A 17,290-nucleotide genomic window follows, 5' to 3' on the forward strand; every position below is an offset into this window, starting at 1 on the left:
AAGTTTACTCCAAACATGGAATCTTTTAGCCTGTGGGGAGGAACTCATCCACAGTGTGTGCTGGCTGCGTGACCTTGTGGAGGAGTTTGTCCGACTCCAGCTGAAAAAAAAAAAAAAAATCCCTCTATTGGGATTCAGTAATGATTCTCCTTGCCCTTATACAGTCCAGTGTGGCTACAGATGTACTTTCCTGCAGGGGTTTCATTGGGATTTTTGGATTTCTGAGGAGGGGAAGCCAAAGAGGTTGGGAGCTTGTGTGTGCTACTATTTCCTTAGAGGGAAAAGCCTCTAATAAAAACAGATATTAGAATCTGTGAATGTGCATTGTCCAGAACAACTGTTGTATGACTTTGTCTCTGGTGGTAAACTGCTTGGTATGTATAGTTTGCTGAAAACATGTCTTGGTAAAAATACTTTTAAAAAACATTGAAACAAATTTGCTAAAGGCTGCTTGATTTGCAGAGACTGGGGACACCCTTAACACGCAAGGTATAATTTGGACAGGGACATCCACAGGACACTGCTCTGGAAAGGGCTTTTTTTAGTGATGTGCAAAGGACATACAAGATGGTATCATCAGCATAATGGTTTTTTTAATTCACCGCCACAAACAAAAAAAACAATACAAATCACACAATGCACATCCCATAACATCATAACAACTGTGTGAGACAAGGCAAAAAGACAAGACACGTGTTACCTATGTACAGTGTACGTTTGCTTGTGAAAGTGCATCGGGGTTGGGGACGTGAGGAGGGGTAGTGAGGATGAGCAGAGAGGGTATAATCATGAAAGAAACAACAGTTGGGATGGGGATGGGAAAATAGAGGGTAAGGGTATACATATTAAGGATATAAACATGTTCTAAGCGAATATATAATAAATTACTAATGAAATTATCAGTTCTCTTATTAATATCAGTTTCAGCTAATCATATAAATTAGCTAAAACAGAACAGAGAGAAAATAAATAAATAAAAAAACACACACACAGCATAAAAATTTGTATTGCAATGCTCAGTTGGAGAATAAACAATATTAAGTTAAAATTTATCGGCTATATTGATTCCTTAGGACCATGTAATGGGGGCTTCTCTCTGCTAGACAGCTCTCTAGCAGAGAGAAATAATTTTAATTTAGAAACCAACCAATCTGCTACTAAGCAATAGAATTGTAGCCATTGTGTATATTTATTTAACAATGGGAAATTAGAGAATGATGTGGATGTTTACCTCAGACCCTAGGCCACCAATGGCTTGAATTAAGTTTTAATAATAATAGTTTAAGTTTAAGTTTAAGTTTAAGATCAAACAGCGGATTTCGGGTGAAAGCTCAGAATTACGGCTTTTGATTACACCACATCACATAGCAGAAATATGTAACATTTAGTTAGTAAATAAAGTGCTGGAACTAACTGTACCACGCCTTCGACTTATTGACATCGTTAAACTGTTGATTTCTCAATTTCTTTGCTCTGCTTTTCCGGGCTAATCCGGGCTAAACAGACATATAAACCCATATTGTTTCAGTTTATGTCTGACTTCATTCGGCTGCTATCAACAAAAGTTATATTATCATGAAAGATCAGTAAACCTATTCTATTTGTAGCCCACAGATGAGCATGTGGGGTTTGAATGATCAGCTGCTGTAGGTAAGTTATTTAACACTGAGGTGTAAAAACATCACATTAAAGGTGAAATTCTGAACTTCTCATATCCATCTTTTGATCCTAAACCCAACAATCAAATTACCCTTGCTTGTCCAAATACCTTTGGAGGTGGACCACATTTCAACTGTTTCTGCCTTGTTGTGATTATCTTTTTCATCTCATGCTGCAGAAAGAACACGTTGTTTTCACATATCACAACAGGAAAACCATATGGTGCGTCTCACTGCTGTTTTTGTGCTCTGATGTGTGGAGCTGAGTGGACAGGAACACTCACATATACACTCACTGCCTTTCCCTTTTTTCCCCCTTGTGTCTTCAGCCAGAACGCCTCCCACAGACGACCGCTGTCGCTTGCATAACATTACAAAGTGGGTCAGTTCCTCTGCCCAACTGAGCCAAGAGTTGTACAGAGCTTTTCCATCAAGCAGTGCTCTGCTGACTCGACCCATGTTCCTGAATTTATTTTACAGTACACTGATGTCACTGTCTGGCTCCTACAGCTGGCTCGTCTGTCAGTCCATTTACTGACAGCATGTTGTAAGGATTAGTGCTTCTAAGTCATATTTTGCTCATAACTCATCAGTTACTGTTGCTGTTTATGTGTGTGTGTGTGTGTGTGTGTGTGTGTGTGTGTGTGTGTGTGTGTGTGTGTGTGTGTGTGTGTTACCAGGTGGTGTTTGAAGTGGCTTTTAACAGTGCAAGAGGTGGATACGTGGCCATAGATGACATCTCTTTTTCGCCTGAATTCTGCCACACCGACACAGGTGAGAAGGCCCGTCTAGATTTTGGAGGTGGGGGTGGGGCAACTTTGACCCTAATCAGAGATTCATGGGCATCTTAGTACTGGTTCAGCTCGGTGGACAGTTCAATATCCTGAAGTCCCAGGTCTCACTTGTGGCCATTAGAGGCTGTAATGGAAATTGCACCTCACAATGCAAACACAAAAGTATGAATGTACCAACGCATTTGACTCACGATGCTGAACAAGACATAAGATAATAGAAAAGGCAGGAGATTGAAGCTAATGAGAGGTTTAGAGAAGAGATGAAAATGATGCCAAAGAAAATCTGAAAAAAGTAAAGCCAGGGTGGGGAACAGAGCGGAAAGTGGGTGAAGGGAAAAAAGAATGGAAGCAAAGGAGAGAAGAGAGCAACAGAATGAGGGAAATAGTTGTACAGTATAGTCAGTGGTTGTGGTGAGGCACCCAACATATGTCAGGGTTAGATTTGGTTTACAGGGAAAAGACATTAACCCTTTTTGGAACAAACCTGGTTTTCTGCATTACTATTAAAATTTCATCTAATCTTCATTAAACCTGCAGTTTTGTGTATGCACAGCACCTCAGCATTTTGGCGCTTAAATCAGACGAATCGGATAAAAATCCATTCCTATGTGTTTTTGTGAGGATTTTGACAACATTAAGGTAAGAATTGAAACCGTATCTTCAAGGGCTGTTGTTGGTTTCTTCTAGCTTCTTCTGTATATTAAAGACAACACAACAAAAGTATCATTCAGCAATATGTTTTTGGCAACAAGTCAAGCCACCACATTTTGTTCGTTTAAGCATTTAATTAGTATAAAATTCTAAGATTGCTTTATGTTTTTCCGTGAGTCAAAGTAGCTGTAACCAACACCTCTCATCTGTTTTTATTCATTAGACTCTGGGTTCACTAACTTCTGTTACATCATGTGGGTTTTCCACCCACATGGGGAAATTTACAGTGAGGTATTTAACATGGCCCAGAACAATACAATGATTTATGTGTCAAAAGCGAGTGTAATAGTGCCCGTAATGCTGACCAACACAGCAAGTAAGTAAGGTTTTTAAAATCTTTGTCAAAATAAAGAGTCTGAATTTTGGTCTTGAAGATCAATTAGAATCTGGTAGCTAAACCGATTTGTGCACACTGCTTACACCATTTGTTAAATGTGAAAATGACTTTTCATATACAGGACATGATGATGGCTGATGCATTTTCCCTTGGTATTAAATGTCCGGATGATGTTCTACTGTAACACTCTTTTATCCAGCATCCTATGCTTTAAGGCCTTTTTGATCGGGACGATGCCCAACATTACGGGATGGGAGTGTCTATATTAGTGCCGGTCTGTTTTGTGTTCCAGAGCCGACCGTTGATCCATCTATAGCCAACTGTGACTTTGAGAATGGCCTGTGTCTGTACTATCAGGAGGGAGCAGAGGCTAAGGTGTGGAGCAGAGTTACAGTCAAGCCTAATGCCTACAGGATTGGAGACCATACCACAGGAGCCGGTGAGTTTTGTTCAGACGTTGAACCCTGACACTAGGAGGGCGACTGCATATGGTTCAAAAGTGACAGATCTAGAAATCATTTACACTGATTTTACACACATTTTAGCTACTTGTACTTTATTTGAAAATTTTCTTTTCATGCCACTTCATTATAAATCTAATAAGAAAACAGTGCACAGATTGTTGCATATAAATCATATAAAAAAATGAACTGAACTACCCACATCTAAGAACAAGTAAAACTGAAATAGTAGATTTTTATATTATTAAGATTTGCAAACATAATCAGCAGTTAACTATTAAATAATTGATCCTTTCATGCACAAAATGATGAAAAATGATTTTATATTCTAATATGCACCTGTGCTCCTCTTCTTAATATAAATAATATAACATTTTTAATAATATTAAGGTCTGAACTCTTGGTTAGACAAAACAAACACTGTGACAATCTCACTGTGGACTATTCTAATACTATTCCCCTAATTTCTTTAACAGTTTTGTAACAATTTTTTTATCAGTAACTTGTAACCCTACAGAACTGTTCACACAAACAATAAAAAGCTCCACAGTAAAATTCTGCTAACACATTAAAGCACAAAGGAAAAGAAGCTAATCAATGATATGCAAAAGTATAACAGACACGGGCATTTTTTGCCTTAGCTTCAAGTATTTTTTCTAAATATATATTTTTACTGCTTACTACTCCTTTTCTTGTAATATTTCCCCAGTATGTTATTAGTCATTTTATTGAAGTGAACTATCTAAATACTTTAAAACGCCAAAGCCGGAGAGCTGTATGTTAAGGTCTGTTTTTCATTTCTTGTCTTTCTTTTGTTTTGTTTGGGTTTTTTTTTTTTTTTGTTCTTTTGTTCTACAAACCACCAGCTGTTGTGGCTTCTCTCCGCTCTGATGCACGGCCCTGCGCTTGTGGGAAGGCTTGATGTGGTGCTCAGATTAGGGGTGGTGGAGTCAGAGCAGAAAACTAGTGGACCAGGAGCATGTACTGGTCATTCGTGCCCTTAAAACAATACATCTAAAATTGGCAGCACTATGAAGCGCGCTGGCACACAAGGAGTGACCAACACTTGCTTTAGCTGCCACTCTTATCCTTAACTACATGTTGTTTGTCTTATCATTCTTAGGGTGTTTTCTCCAGGCAGATGCTCGTTTAACTTCAAGGCCCGGTTATGTGGGTCGGCTTCACGGTCCCTTTTTACCAGGGAACCACAAATACTGCTTGAGATTCTACTACCTGATCCATGGATTTAAAAAGGCAGACAACGCTCTGTTTCTTTACATTTATGATGAGAACAATGTGGCCCAGGAGAAGGTGTGGAGCCTGCCTGACACGTCGAGGGCTGTTTGGACTGAGGTGGAGATCACCTACACAAAGCCAATGCTTTCTAAGGTATGAAGGTTTACTACTGATGCTTATGAAAGACAAGTGGAAAATAGAAGGACTTATAATTGGATGAGACATGAATAAGACTATCACTAACTTAATAGATGTATTTTAATGTTTTCTTTGTTTCCTAGGTAGTATTTGTGAGCATATGCCAGAACCTCTGGGAGTGTGGGCTGGTAGCCATCGATGACATCACCGTCAATCTAGGGGACTGTCAAATCACAGCAGGTAAAAAGTTGTACACTGACAGCTATTGCATATCTGGGAGCTTTGTTGATTTTAACACAATGCAAACTGTGAAAGAGAAGCTACTTCTTCAGAAATTCAACAGAAGGGCAGATGGTTTGCAGTGCAGCCAAACAAAAAAGTCGGTTAACAATAATTACAACCTTCATCTGATGCTGCGCACAGGGCTACAATTTTCCACATAAATGTCGGTTAGAGAGACAGAGATTTGCTGCCTGTAGCTCTTCCACTAACAACTCCTCACTCTTCCAATACTCACAAAACCGATCTGCTGTCCAAAAAAGCCGAATAATCCCTGTCCCCCACTCTATGCAGAAGTAGCCAGTAAAAGAAAATCAGTATTAACATTGAAAGACTAAACTTCAATTCATTTTCCTCAGAAGTGCAAAGGTAATAAATGGCAAAATGGCAAAAGTTATGCATGGACATCAACAATATTCTGGAGTTTTTAATATCATCTCTATAAGTCTGGTGCTTGCAGGACATATGGCTGACACCTTTTATGGTGACTGTGAAGATGAACCTTGTCAGACTGGGTGCCTACTGTACTTTCCAATGCAAGTGATTTTTTTTTTTTTTTTTTTTCAATATTTGCTCAATTTAAATTTGAGTCTCAAAAAAGTGTCAGTGGGTCACCAAAAGTATTGGAAAGGTTGTGAAATTTTTTTTGGAAGTCATGGCTCTCTCCATGAGGAGAGGGAGCATCTGATTCGTTTTCTACAGTTAGAGGCCAGGATCTGTGACCGGGTGGGGTGAACACAGCATGGGTGACATGCTCACCTGTGAAGCCTCCATTAATGATATACTAAATGATATATACAGGTGAGCACCATATGCTGCCATCCAAACAACCTCTTTTTTTTCAGGGAAGGTCTTGTTTACTTCAGCTAAAAAAAAATGTCAAACCGCATTCTGCACATGTTACAACAACATGGCTCAGTAGTACAAACTGAAGACATGTGGAGCATTATCAAGCAAACAATATAGACAAAAGGAGGCCCTGAACTGAGCAGCTGAAGTCCTAAATTAAGCAAAAATGGGGGGAAATATTGGCATTTTCAAATAAAATAAACATCTCCCAACTTTCTTTACACTTGTTGCTAGAATCAAATTTAAAATAAGCGTTTAAAATAAAATTTAAGTTTCGACATTTAAGATGTTGCGTTTGTGCTATTTACATTAAAAATATGTTTGAAATGGTTCTGTTTGGATTTATTATATCCCAACCAAAATGGTTATTACATATTGGTTGTTTTAAACGAATCTTTACTAATAAAAACAAAAAGATGAAATCCCATTTTGTTTCAAAGAACTGAAAATCATCTGGTGTTTCCTGATTTTTCCACCCTGGGCAACATATCCTGCGTTTAAGTAAGTGTGGCAGCAAATAACAATACATACATTTTTGAAAATCTGTTCAAAATCTGGTTATAACTAACCACTGATTTAAGAGCAATAAGTGAACACAACATATGATTATTTTGTATCTGTAGTATTGATCTTATTGACAATGTTTAAACAAAGAAGGATGAAACCTGCAGCACAACAGGCTCTGATTCCCTGGCTTATAGTTCCTATATGTGTCATGTTCAAAGAATGATGGACTCACCAGTGTAAGTTGCAGCTTCAAGAATACCTGATGACACATTCAAGGTTACTGTCTGAGACTTAAGTGGTACTGAGCAGGCTGAGCGACTAAACTGAACTGAGGGAACAAACGCTGTAAATGAAACTGCAAAATCCCTACAGGCTGAAACCGCACTTCCTTTTGTGTTGACGTGAGCGTGTGTTTGTTCCACAGGCCTTCTACCAGGTCAGTGTGACTTTGACAGTGGAATGTGTGGCTACATCCAGGACAAGAAAGAAGGCAAGGCTGATTGGCTGCGAGTCCGAGGTCACACCCCCACCTCTTATACGGGACCCAGGGGAGACCACACCACAGGGGTGGGTGAGTCATTTCCTCATTCATTGCTTTGTTCATTCATTCAGAGAACATGATGGAAGCATGTGTGCTGCAAAACATTACGAGTTAATCCATCATCCCAATGGTGTAACTTCAGGAATTAAGACTTTGAGAACCATTTATTCATATAAGTCTGCTTGACATTTTTGAATACTCGAGTTGCAGTTGTATTCTTTGCAGTACGTTGTATTGAGAAGTCTATGTACTCCTTCAAGGTTACTTCATGTACGTTGAGGCGTCACTTATGCGTTCTGGTAACAGAGCTCGGCTACTGACCTCTGAACTGCGGGGCTCCTCATCGTCACAGTGTTTGACTTTCTACTACCACATGTATGGGTCTGGCACCGGCATACTGAGCGTGCTGCTGCGCCATGGCAGCAGGGAGCGTGACATGCTGCTGTGGAGACGGCGTGGCGAGCAGAGTGTCAGCTGGATGAGGGCCAAGGTGGACTACTACTGTGACGATCGTCACCAGGTAAGTCGGCGTTTTAACTTGTTGGTGTGACGAACTGGCTCATAACATATAGAGGCAATGTGGGACGGGAAGTTACGTAAGTATTTGGAGAGCGTTGCTTTGTCAGAGGCATTTTGGCTCAACACGGTGGACTTGAATTCCAAAAAACCAAACCCATAGATGTCACCAGGTCCTGCTGCTCTGCCAGGTCTTTTTTTTGCAGCTGTCTTTACTTCCTGGGCCATTTTGTATTCAGCAAGTCTTTGGCTTGGTTTCACTAAGTGCCCTGGGTCATTGTCCATATGCACTGTGAAGCCCTCTTCACTGAGTTTGGAAGCATTTACCCAAATCTGAGCAGAGCACACTTTAGAATTCGTCCTGCTGCTTTGGTCAGTAGTCACAGCATCAGCAAATATCTTTCGGCACCCACACAGTACATTCAGGCTGCACTGTTGGGTGTAATCAGTTTTTTTTTCTAAATGCCCAGTTTGACAGATTGACATAGGACTGTCCTGGAAGTCCATGAAAGGAGCTCAGTTTTGGGTTTCTACTCCTACAGTGCACACCAACAGGCAGACCTCCTGAAGTTGGCCATTAAGGAAAGTGTGGAAACAACACACTGGGGTTCTAACTGGGCATCTCAGCACATCATGTGAGGAGCTGAGCAATGCGATGTTGCATTATAAGAAAAAAACATTTTTAATTGAATGAACTCCAAACTTTTCATCTTTACCTTTAAACAAACTAATAAGGGAACAAACACACTGGCCGTGCAACAGCTGAGAGGACAAAGAAGTTTATTGAATCCCCTGAGTCAAAGCTGACGGCCTACACTCAGTGCGCTTCTTCATTGTTTCATTTCAAATCCACTTTGCAGATTATTTTTGAAGCCATCCGAGGCCCGTCACTACGAAGCGATATCGCCATTGATGACATCGGTTTTACCAGGGGACCGTGTGAAGGTACAGTTTTACAGATCCAGCCGTATTGTTACACAGAGCCTGAAACTTTTCTTTATTTCTTTATTTTGTATTAATTAGATATTTGTACAATGTTTAAGCAACACATTATGAATTGTTTGAGTTCTTCATCTAATATGTATGTTGTCTCATCCTCCAGATCCAGGTGACGTCACTCCATACTCAGGCTTCTCTGAGTATTTCAATGAGATTGAGAACTGAGACTGGCCACAAGTCTTTCTGTATAAATGCTTGGTAGGTTCGGCAACTGAGTGTGAAAAGTGTGAATCTCAACAAGACAATTTACAAAAGCTATAGAGCAATGCCTGCGTTCCATTCAGGACCTCCACCATCCTGTGCTGTCGTCTTTCTTCACTTCCTAGTTCAGCAATTTTTGTGCCTAAAGTAATGATTAAGCGAGTGGTGATTTGCTTCTCTTCACAAGATCCAGTTAGTTCTCACAGTCAACCCTGACTCTCATAGCACTAGCGGAGTCACAACCCACTGCCTGTGGACACTATGGACCCCCCCCCACTATTTAAAGTGGTTTAAATAATGGATGAATACATAAAGCACTATTCTTTATGGCAGGTGTATTGCCGGTTGGGTTGGATGGCAAAAAAAGCTACTAAATTAAACGTCAAGTTAAAGAATCAAGAATCAGGTTAGTAGCAGCATGAGTGTCAAAATATAATGTTATCCACCCAGCCCACTTAGGTTATTATAAAACTACAGCTGTGTTTTATCCTTATTGGAATAAGATGAGTTTTTAAGAAAAAGAAAATATAAATTGTTGCCAACTGCCAACAATATTCCATCACAATTAGAATCACAGCAAGAGAAACTTTTTTTTTTTTTAACCCAAGCTGAGTAAAATCTTTCAAACTGGGAAACAAAGGAGTAAACCTGTTTTTAGCACTGTTGTTGTGTGTAGTGCCACTGGACCTTGACCACTGCTATATGTTTTTTTTTCAGCATCATGAAAATGTTAAGCATAGGCAATAGGCTTTGCTCCCTCAAACACGGTTTAGGCAACACCCTGTAACTAGTTCTCTGTAGCCTGGAGCTGTCAGTTAGTTCGAACAATAGTACTGGACAGTGATGAGAGAAGAATTTAAAAATTGGACCGAGGTCCAAGAGATGGGAGCCTTTTGTTTAGGACACACAGCTATTTCAGAGACACATGGCAAATGCTTTGCTAGGGAAGTTACAAGTTGAAAGCAAGTACCTTCTCACATATTCACCTCAGTTTATATTGTAAATAGTATTGTGTAGGTTTTTTTTTGTTTTCATCAGACTTTACAGCAATTCTTTTAGTGCTAGTTCCACTTTGACAAAGGATTTGAGTCCAGCATTGGTCACATTGTACAAGCTTACAGATGTTGGTTATTTTTTTGCAATCGGTTCATGGCGTGGGTTCCGTAAGGTGCTGGAAACCTTCCCTCGAGCGTCGAACCACGCTCAATCATTAGCATCACGGGTGTTCCTGCAGATGTTTCAGCCGCCCGTGCCAGGATTCTACTAGTGACTGAGGGTTCTGTGGTGAGAAAAGCAGAGATGTGAGCAGTGATTCAGAGGTCTGGAACCAGTCTGTTGTCTGTTTGCTTCCCTGTTGAGCTGAAATATCTTATCTGTTAACACTGACACTGTTTTGCATTATTCTGTTTCTAAAATGTTGGAACCAACAACGGTAAACACGGATCACACTTGTCAATAAAAAGAATTTTGGTTTACTACAACTTGTCTTATGTTTTCTGCCGACTGCCGAGAACAGAGGGTTATGTAACCTTCACCTTCATGTTCTCTTCCAAAGGGATTTGGCTCATGTGGGACTCGCTGAGCCAGTGTAGTGGAGTCATAGTGCTGAAAAATTATGCACTTGTCAGATAATGGGCAAGAGCTGTTGTTGGATCACACTGTCACATATGTACCCGCTCAGTTTCTGTGTGAAAGGGGAGAAGCAGCTGATACCAGGGGACTTTGCTCATACGTCAGGGTCGTTTTGATGTGCAAGACATTTTTGGGCAGCCTTCTCCCAAGATGAATGTTGGAGATGCTGAAATACATTGGTATGAAGAAATAAATAAGCGCACATACACATATATACACAAACTAAATTAGCTTGAAACATTAATATAATGGGATCATAATATTACCATTTTTATTTTGCTTTGCTATGACTTGTGTTAGTTTCATATTATTTCAGGTTCCACTTTTATGTTTTATGTGTCAGGACACCAAATTTTTAATCTTAAGTAAAAAAAAAAAAAAAAAAAAATTCTCAGAGTGAAATTAACAGTTAACAAAAAGAACAATTTTGGCTTTTGTCTGTTTTTGTGCAAGGTCACCAACACCAAAGTGTGACTGATGCAAACACAGTGGTAGTGTTGAATCTGAATCATACTTTTAGACATACAGACAATAAAGCAAAATGATTTGTCCCTACATATGATTGGTTAGTTGTTAGTCTGCAGAGCACTGCACCACTGAATTACACGTCATACACATGGCTCAGCCAAAACATTAATACCACCTGGTGGTTTTAATATAATAAAATAATATGTTTTTTATAAATATTATTCTATAATAAATGCCAATATATCATTATGTGTAAACTACCCGTCAGCACAAAAAGTGGTAAAAATCAGTTTCACCTTTACTAACAGTGACTTTTATTAATTACTGTACATTATTTGCTATAATAAATACTGTGGCACAGGAAGGAAGAGCAGTTGTCCATCAGTCTCGCAGTTGGTTCCCCGGCTCCTCCGGTCACATGTTGAAGTGTCCTTGAGCAAGACACTGAACCCCAACTTAGTTGCTCCTGGTGAGTGTTGGCCAGCTGCATAAAACCTCCCCGATCAGTGTGTGAGTGTGTGTGTGATTGTGAGTGTGACTGGGTGAATAAGAAGCAGTGTAAAGCGCTTTGAGTGCCAATAGGTAGAAAAGTGCTATATAAGCGCTGACCATTTCCCATGAATTGCTATTGTTTAAAATACATTGTTCTCTTAGTAGAATAGTTAGTAATAGTTGGTACTTTAAATAAAACGCAGATTATCTCCTTAGTACATTTAATTGGAATTGGTACTTGTAGTGAATTGTTTTAGACCAGTACTTGCACTTTTAGTTGACTATTAAGTTTTTTTTTTTACAACCTCTGCACACAAGTGTGTCACATTTAATTGTGTATGGGGCTGTGTAGCTGCAAACTGCTAAGAGGGGTCATGCTGACTCTTATCCTCCATGAGAATATTAATCAGTGGAGGTCTGGGGCACAGACCCACAGGCTGATTCAGGCTTCTGGGTGAAAACTACTGTACGGACAACATGTTTTGTTCTGTTTGATGTTTAATAAAATTGTGAGGATGTTTATTTTTAAGTAAAAATTTCATACAAATTCCATAAAGAATTGACATAGTTTAAAACAAAGGTGATATTGTATTAATACTATTAGAACTTATAACATTCACAGTTTTAGGAAAATTCCTAATAGTTTTGTCCTTGTCGTTGGATTTTATTGTATCGCTGTATTTTATCACTGATGCCCCCAGTTGAAGCTGTAACAGAATGGAATGTCCTCTCCTTTTTGTAAGGTGAGAGCCCCCTCTAATGGTTACACCAAGATTCTGAGCAGCACAGAAACAGCCACAGAGCCCTCACAACATTCTGAATTGGCGCTATATAAATAAAGTGGAATTGAATTGAATTGAGCCACAGCTCCTCTTTCTGCACCCTGTCATACGCGTTCTCTAAATCTACGAAGACACAATGCAACTCCCTATGAGATTCTCTGTACTTCTCCATCATCCTCAAAGCAAATACTGCATCTGTTGTTATCTTTCTAGGCACGAAACCCTATTGCTGCTCACAAATGTTCACCTCTGCCCTTAGCCGAGCTTCCACTACTCTTTCCCACAACTTCATTGTTTGGATCATCAGCTTTATTCCTCTGTAGTTGCCACAGCTCTGCACATCTCCCTTGTTCTTAAAAACAGCACCAGTACACTTCTCCTCCACTCCTCAGCATCCTCTCACTCTCCAAGATCTTGTTAAACAAACTAGTCAGAAACTCTACTGCCACCTCTGCTAGACACTTTCATACCTCCACAGGTTTGTCAGCAGGACCAACTGCCTTTCCAGTCTTCATCCTCTTCAACGCCCTCCTCACTTCACTCTTACTAATCTTTGCTACTTCCTGCTCAACACCAGTCACCTCTTCTACTCTTCGTTCCCTTTCATTTTCCTCATTCATCAACTCTTCAAAGTTCTCCTTCCATCTTCCCATCACACTCCTGGCACCTGTCAATTCATTTCCATCTTTATCTTTAATAACCTGTACATATCCACCTCTCCCTTCTTACGGTCCAACCTAGCATACAAGTCCTCATTTGTTATTTGTTTGGCCTTTGCCACCTCTACCTCCACCTGAGTGTTTCTCCCTCTGCTCTTATACGTCACCCTATGTTCCTGCCTCTTCTGGAAGAAAGTGTTCACTACAGCCATTTCCATCCTCTTTGCAAAGTCTACCACCATCTGTCCTTCTGCGTTCCTGTCCTGAAGACCAAACCTGTCCATCACATTCTCATCACCTCTGTTCCCTTCACCTACATGTCCATTGAAATCTGCACCAATCACCACTCCCTCCCATCTCTGACCTAGTTTGTAGGTTGTAGCTCAGCTGTTAAGGCAGTCGTCCATGGACCACAGGGTCAGTGGTTTGATCCCGGCTCCTGGCTACATGTTGAAGTATCCTTGGGCAACTCACTGAACCCCAAGTTGCTCCCAGTGGGTCAGGTGAGCACCTTGCATGGCAGCCACTGCCATCGGTGTGTGAGTGTGTGTGTGAATGGGAATCAACATTGTAAAGCGCTATATAAGCGACCATTTACCTCTGGGGATGCTCTGCATCACTTCATCCAATTCACTCCAGAATTTCTCCTTCTCTTCTAACTCACATCCTACCTTTGGGGCATATCCACTAACAACACTGAACATCACGCCTGCATTTTCCAGCTCATCAATTTCTACTAATTTCTAGCACTGGTGGCAGTCATTGTTAACCCAGGCCCCAACGGATCTGGTATGGAAGTCAGATTCGTGATGGAAGTCATGATTCATGATTCAGTCAACATGATTCGCATGTTTAATTTGGCATGTGTTTTTCAACGGATGCCCTTCCTGACACAATCCTCTGCATTTATCCAGATTTGAGACTGGCACTACAAGACACTGGCTTGTGGCCCCTTCTGGTTCCATTTTGGCGGGGGGAAACATTATATGTATATTATTTTGACTATAACAAATGGCAGTTGTCCACGGACCACAGGGTGAGTGGCCCATTCCCCTCCCCAGCTGTGCAGTGCCAGTCCAAGCCCGATAGAAATTGGGGAGGGTTGCGTCAGAAAGGGCATCTGGCGTAGAAACTGTGACAAATCAACAAGCCGACAATGATCCGCTGTTAGTGACCCTGAACTCACGGGATAAGCCGAAAGGAGAGTAGTAGTAGATTTTGACTATAACAAATATTAAGATAACACCTACTGTACTATGTATCACAGAGTATGTCACTGAAATGTTTACAGTTTTTTAAAGTCACTTTGTTAAAAAACAGTTAAATTTTCTAAACTTTTAAAATACCACATTTTTTTTATTTCGGGTCAAAACTGATTTGCATGATTTATTTATTGAAAGGGAAAATTGAACTATATTACAAAATGAATGCTTGAACCATACTGTATGAATACATTTACAAATTTCTCATGGCTCTGAAAAGACAGTGCCATAGTGTCCCAATCCCATCCCAGTGTAGGCAATATACTGAGGTTGCTGCATGTTCTTTGCAAATATATCCACCACATCTGTGGCACAGAACGCTTGTTTTTTTTTTTTTTCGCTTCGTGAACATAATTGGTGCACACACACGTGTGGGATGGGGAAAGACTAAGTGCATTGTTATATTCCAGCTTTTGAGTGACTGATTACACCTGATCCAGCAGAGCAGAAGGCTTGGGGACCAGGGTTATGAACCCTAATATAATCTAAGCTAAAGAATACATTTCAATTTCTCACACGCTGATGAACACATAATAATAAATACTATATTCCATTTTGGCTTAGAAATCCCTCTAAATCTTGGTCTCCAAAAGGATGTACTAGCTATTACTAGCTCTAACATCCAGACTCAGATTCCCATCGCAGTGTCCACACAGCACGAGATAGTAATGATGGAGCCACGTGTAATGTATGGGTTTCCAGACTGTTATACAGTAAATTGAAAGGTGACAGACATGAACAGCGGATCCCAGATGATGCTTTCTTCATTATACTCTTCAGAATATAAAAGGCAAAATAAATTATTGAAGAGCTGATGCCCTTCCAGAGAGAAGCAACTAATTAGCTTGTCATCATTAGTGGAAGTGGTCAGTGTGTGACAGTTGTGAAGCGATTGATTGCATCCAGCGATTCGGTCGACAATCCCTGGTGGTTAATCAGTGACAGGATGGAGGGGTCAGGCTCTCCATGGCTCAAGGTGTACAGGTGGGTCGATAACCCTTCATCGGGAATTCACTGAGAATTTGTCTCGAGAGCTGCTGCTCCTTAAATCAACAGTAGCTCCTAACATTATAAAGAGTTTAGAAACACGATTGGTCTTGAGGATGAGGAGGGAGTGGGTTCAGGTGAGCAACAAGCTGTCTGAAGTCTACTAAGATGATGAAAATAATAGAAAGCACATACCCATAATCACATCCATAACTATTTGGACTCAATTTTTGTCATTTTGACAGTGTACACCACCACAGTTGATTGAAATTAAACGAATCAGCTACACTTTAAATGTAGATTTTAATTGATGGTTTTTGTCAAAAGCATTAAATGAATTGAAACAGTCATGTTGCTGCCCTTTTCATATATACTATTTTTTAAATGCTGTATTATTAAAATACTGTAAAGTAAGTGCTGAAAACAGAACTTTTGAAAATGGTCCTGTAGCAGTGGGCGGCCAACCTCAATCTACAATCTCTAAACTAAACCAAAATCTTACATTTAATATTATTTCTTCTTTATGCACATAATTTGTTTAGTGTAAAATATTGCCAATAAAAAAAAAAAAAGGTTACTGAATTGATTTACACCAGAAAATGGGACAAGGCACATTCTACAGCCTGTGTTTTAGATGTTTGCACGTCAATATCACTGATCATTATTGACCTTCATGTCCGCTCTGCCTTTTCTTTTCCTTGTCTGCTCGTCTTTTCTTCTCCAATAAATTAATTCACTCCGAGCGATTGTTAGATTACCCATTGTGGTTTATCAGTTGTTTTATTTAGGTAATGTGTGCATGATTGGATACTGTACAGAACTACAAAGAGAAGTGTGTGTCGAGTTAAACAGTTAAAAAAAAATCATATACAATAACACACTGCTGTTTCCATTTGAGAGAATGTATGGTTTTCTTTTTGATTTCATGTGAAAAATAGTGTTGAGTGTCTCTAGTGAAATGCTATGAACGGCCAGTAGGAGGCGCTGTTCTACAGTGTATGAGCTGCTGGAACCTTGGTAGTTAAAATACTCTGTAAGGAAATAAGACAACTTGGATCACATTTCTGCATTAGACCAGTTGAATACTTTGTGTGACACCTTCATATAATAAATTAATTCCCTAACAAATAAAGAAATTGTCTTAGCAGTTGGACACATTTCTAAACCCTGTATGTCTTCTGGGTTTTAGTTAACAGATTGATGATCGTATCAAAAAACTATGTACAGGCAGGTGACAAACTAATGGAAATCCTGAAGGAATGAGTGAAGAAACAGGATAAAAATACCTCTGTCCATAGAGAACTGAATGATTTCAGAGTATGAAAATGAAAATAATGTGAATCATATGTTAAGGCCTTCGCAGTCACCAGATTTTAACCCAAATGAACAAATCTATGGGAGATTTAGACACCACTCTCCACCATCACCATCCAAACACCAAACGAGGGAATATGTTTTGTCATCTGGTGGTCAGTCGCTTCGGTAGAGTTCTAGAGACCTTTCAATGCTAAAATGGACTGAAGCTGTTCTGACAGCATGGCGGCCAAGTGCTTTGCTGCTTTTTGCTTTAATTAGTTGTTTTTAATGCAACAAAGTACTTTGGATCCTAGATGTAAAAAAAAAAGGCAGTAAGACCCCTCTCCAGTGGCCCATTGCACAAACTGGACAATACATAACCAAACAATTGTCACCTCGCCTCATTATCTAACAGAAAGGAAAGATGAATCAGCACAGCACTTTGCTCCCAAATATTTTCACCGAAGTGAATACTCCAAATGAAG

The 17,290-nt window shown here is 39.8% G+C and overlaps 1 protein-coding gene across 2 annotated transcripts in view; it reads left to right on the plus strand.

Moving 5' to 3' along the window:
* Positions 1 to 10,708, plus strand: part of mamdc2a (MAM domain containing 2a) — a 28,689-nt gene extending 17,981 nt beyond the window's left edge. The window contains exons 7-14 of one of the 2 annotated variants that reach the window (XM_067521992.1): positions 2,339 to 2,432; positions 3,793 to 3,939; positions 5,085 to 5,350; positions 5,479 to 5,575; positions 7,395 to 7,541; positions 7,772 to 8,031; positions 8,888 to 8,972; positions 9,130 to 10,708. In XM_067521992.1, coding sequence (XP_067378093.1) covers positions 2,339 to 2,432; positions 3,793 to 3,939; positions 5,085 to 5,350; positions 5,479 to 5,575; positions 7,395 to 7,541; positions 7,772 to 8,031; positions 8,888 to 8,972; positions 9,130 to 9,191 — 1,158 coding nt within the window. In that variant the 3' untranslated portion in view covers positions 9,192 to 10,708. Of the gene's footprint in view, positions 1 to 2,338; positions 2,433 to 3,792; positions 3,940 to 5,084; positions 5,351 to 5,478; positions 5,576 to 7,394; positions 7,542 to 7,771; positions 8,032 to 8,887; positions 8,973 to 9,129 lie in introns of those variants that run through there. The other variant, XM_067521993.1, reaches the window with a different exon arrangement.
* Positions 10,709 to 17,290: the final 6,582 nt, after the last annotated feature.

This window comes from Channa argus, chromosome 11 (assembly GCF_033026475.1).
Source record: "Channa argus isolate prfri chromosome 11, Channa argus male v1.0, whole genome shotgun sequence".
Lineage (NCBI taxonomy): Eukaryota > Metazoa > Chordata > Actinopteri > Anabantiformes > Channidae > Channa > Channa argus.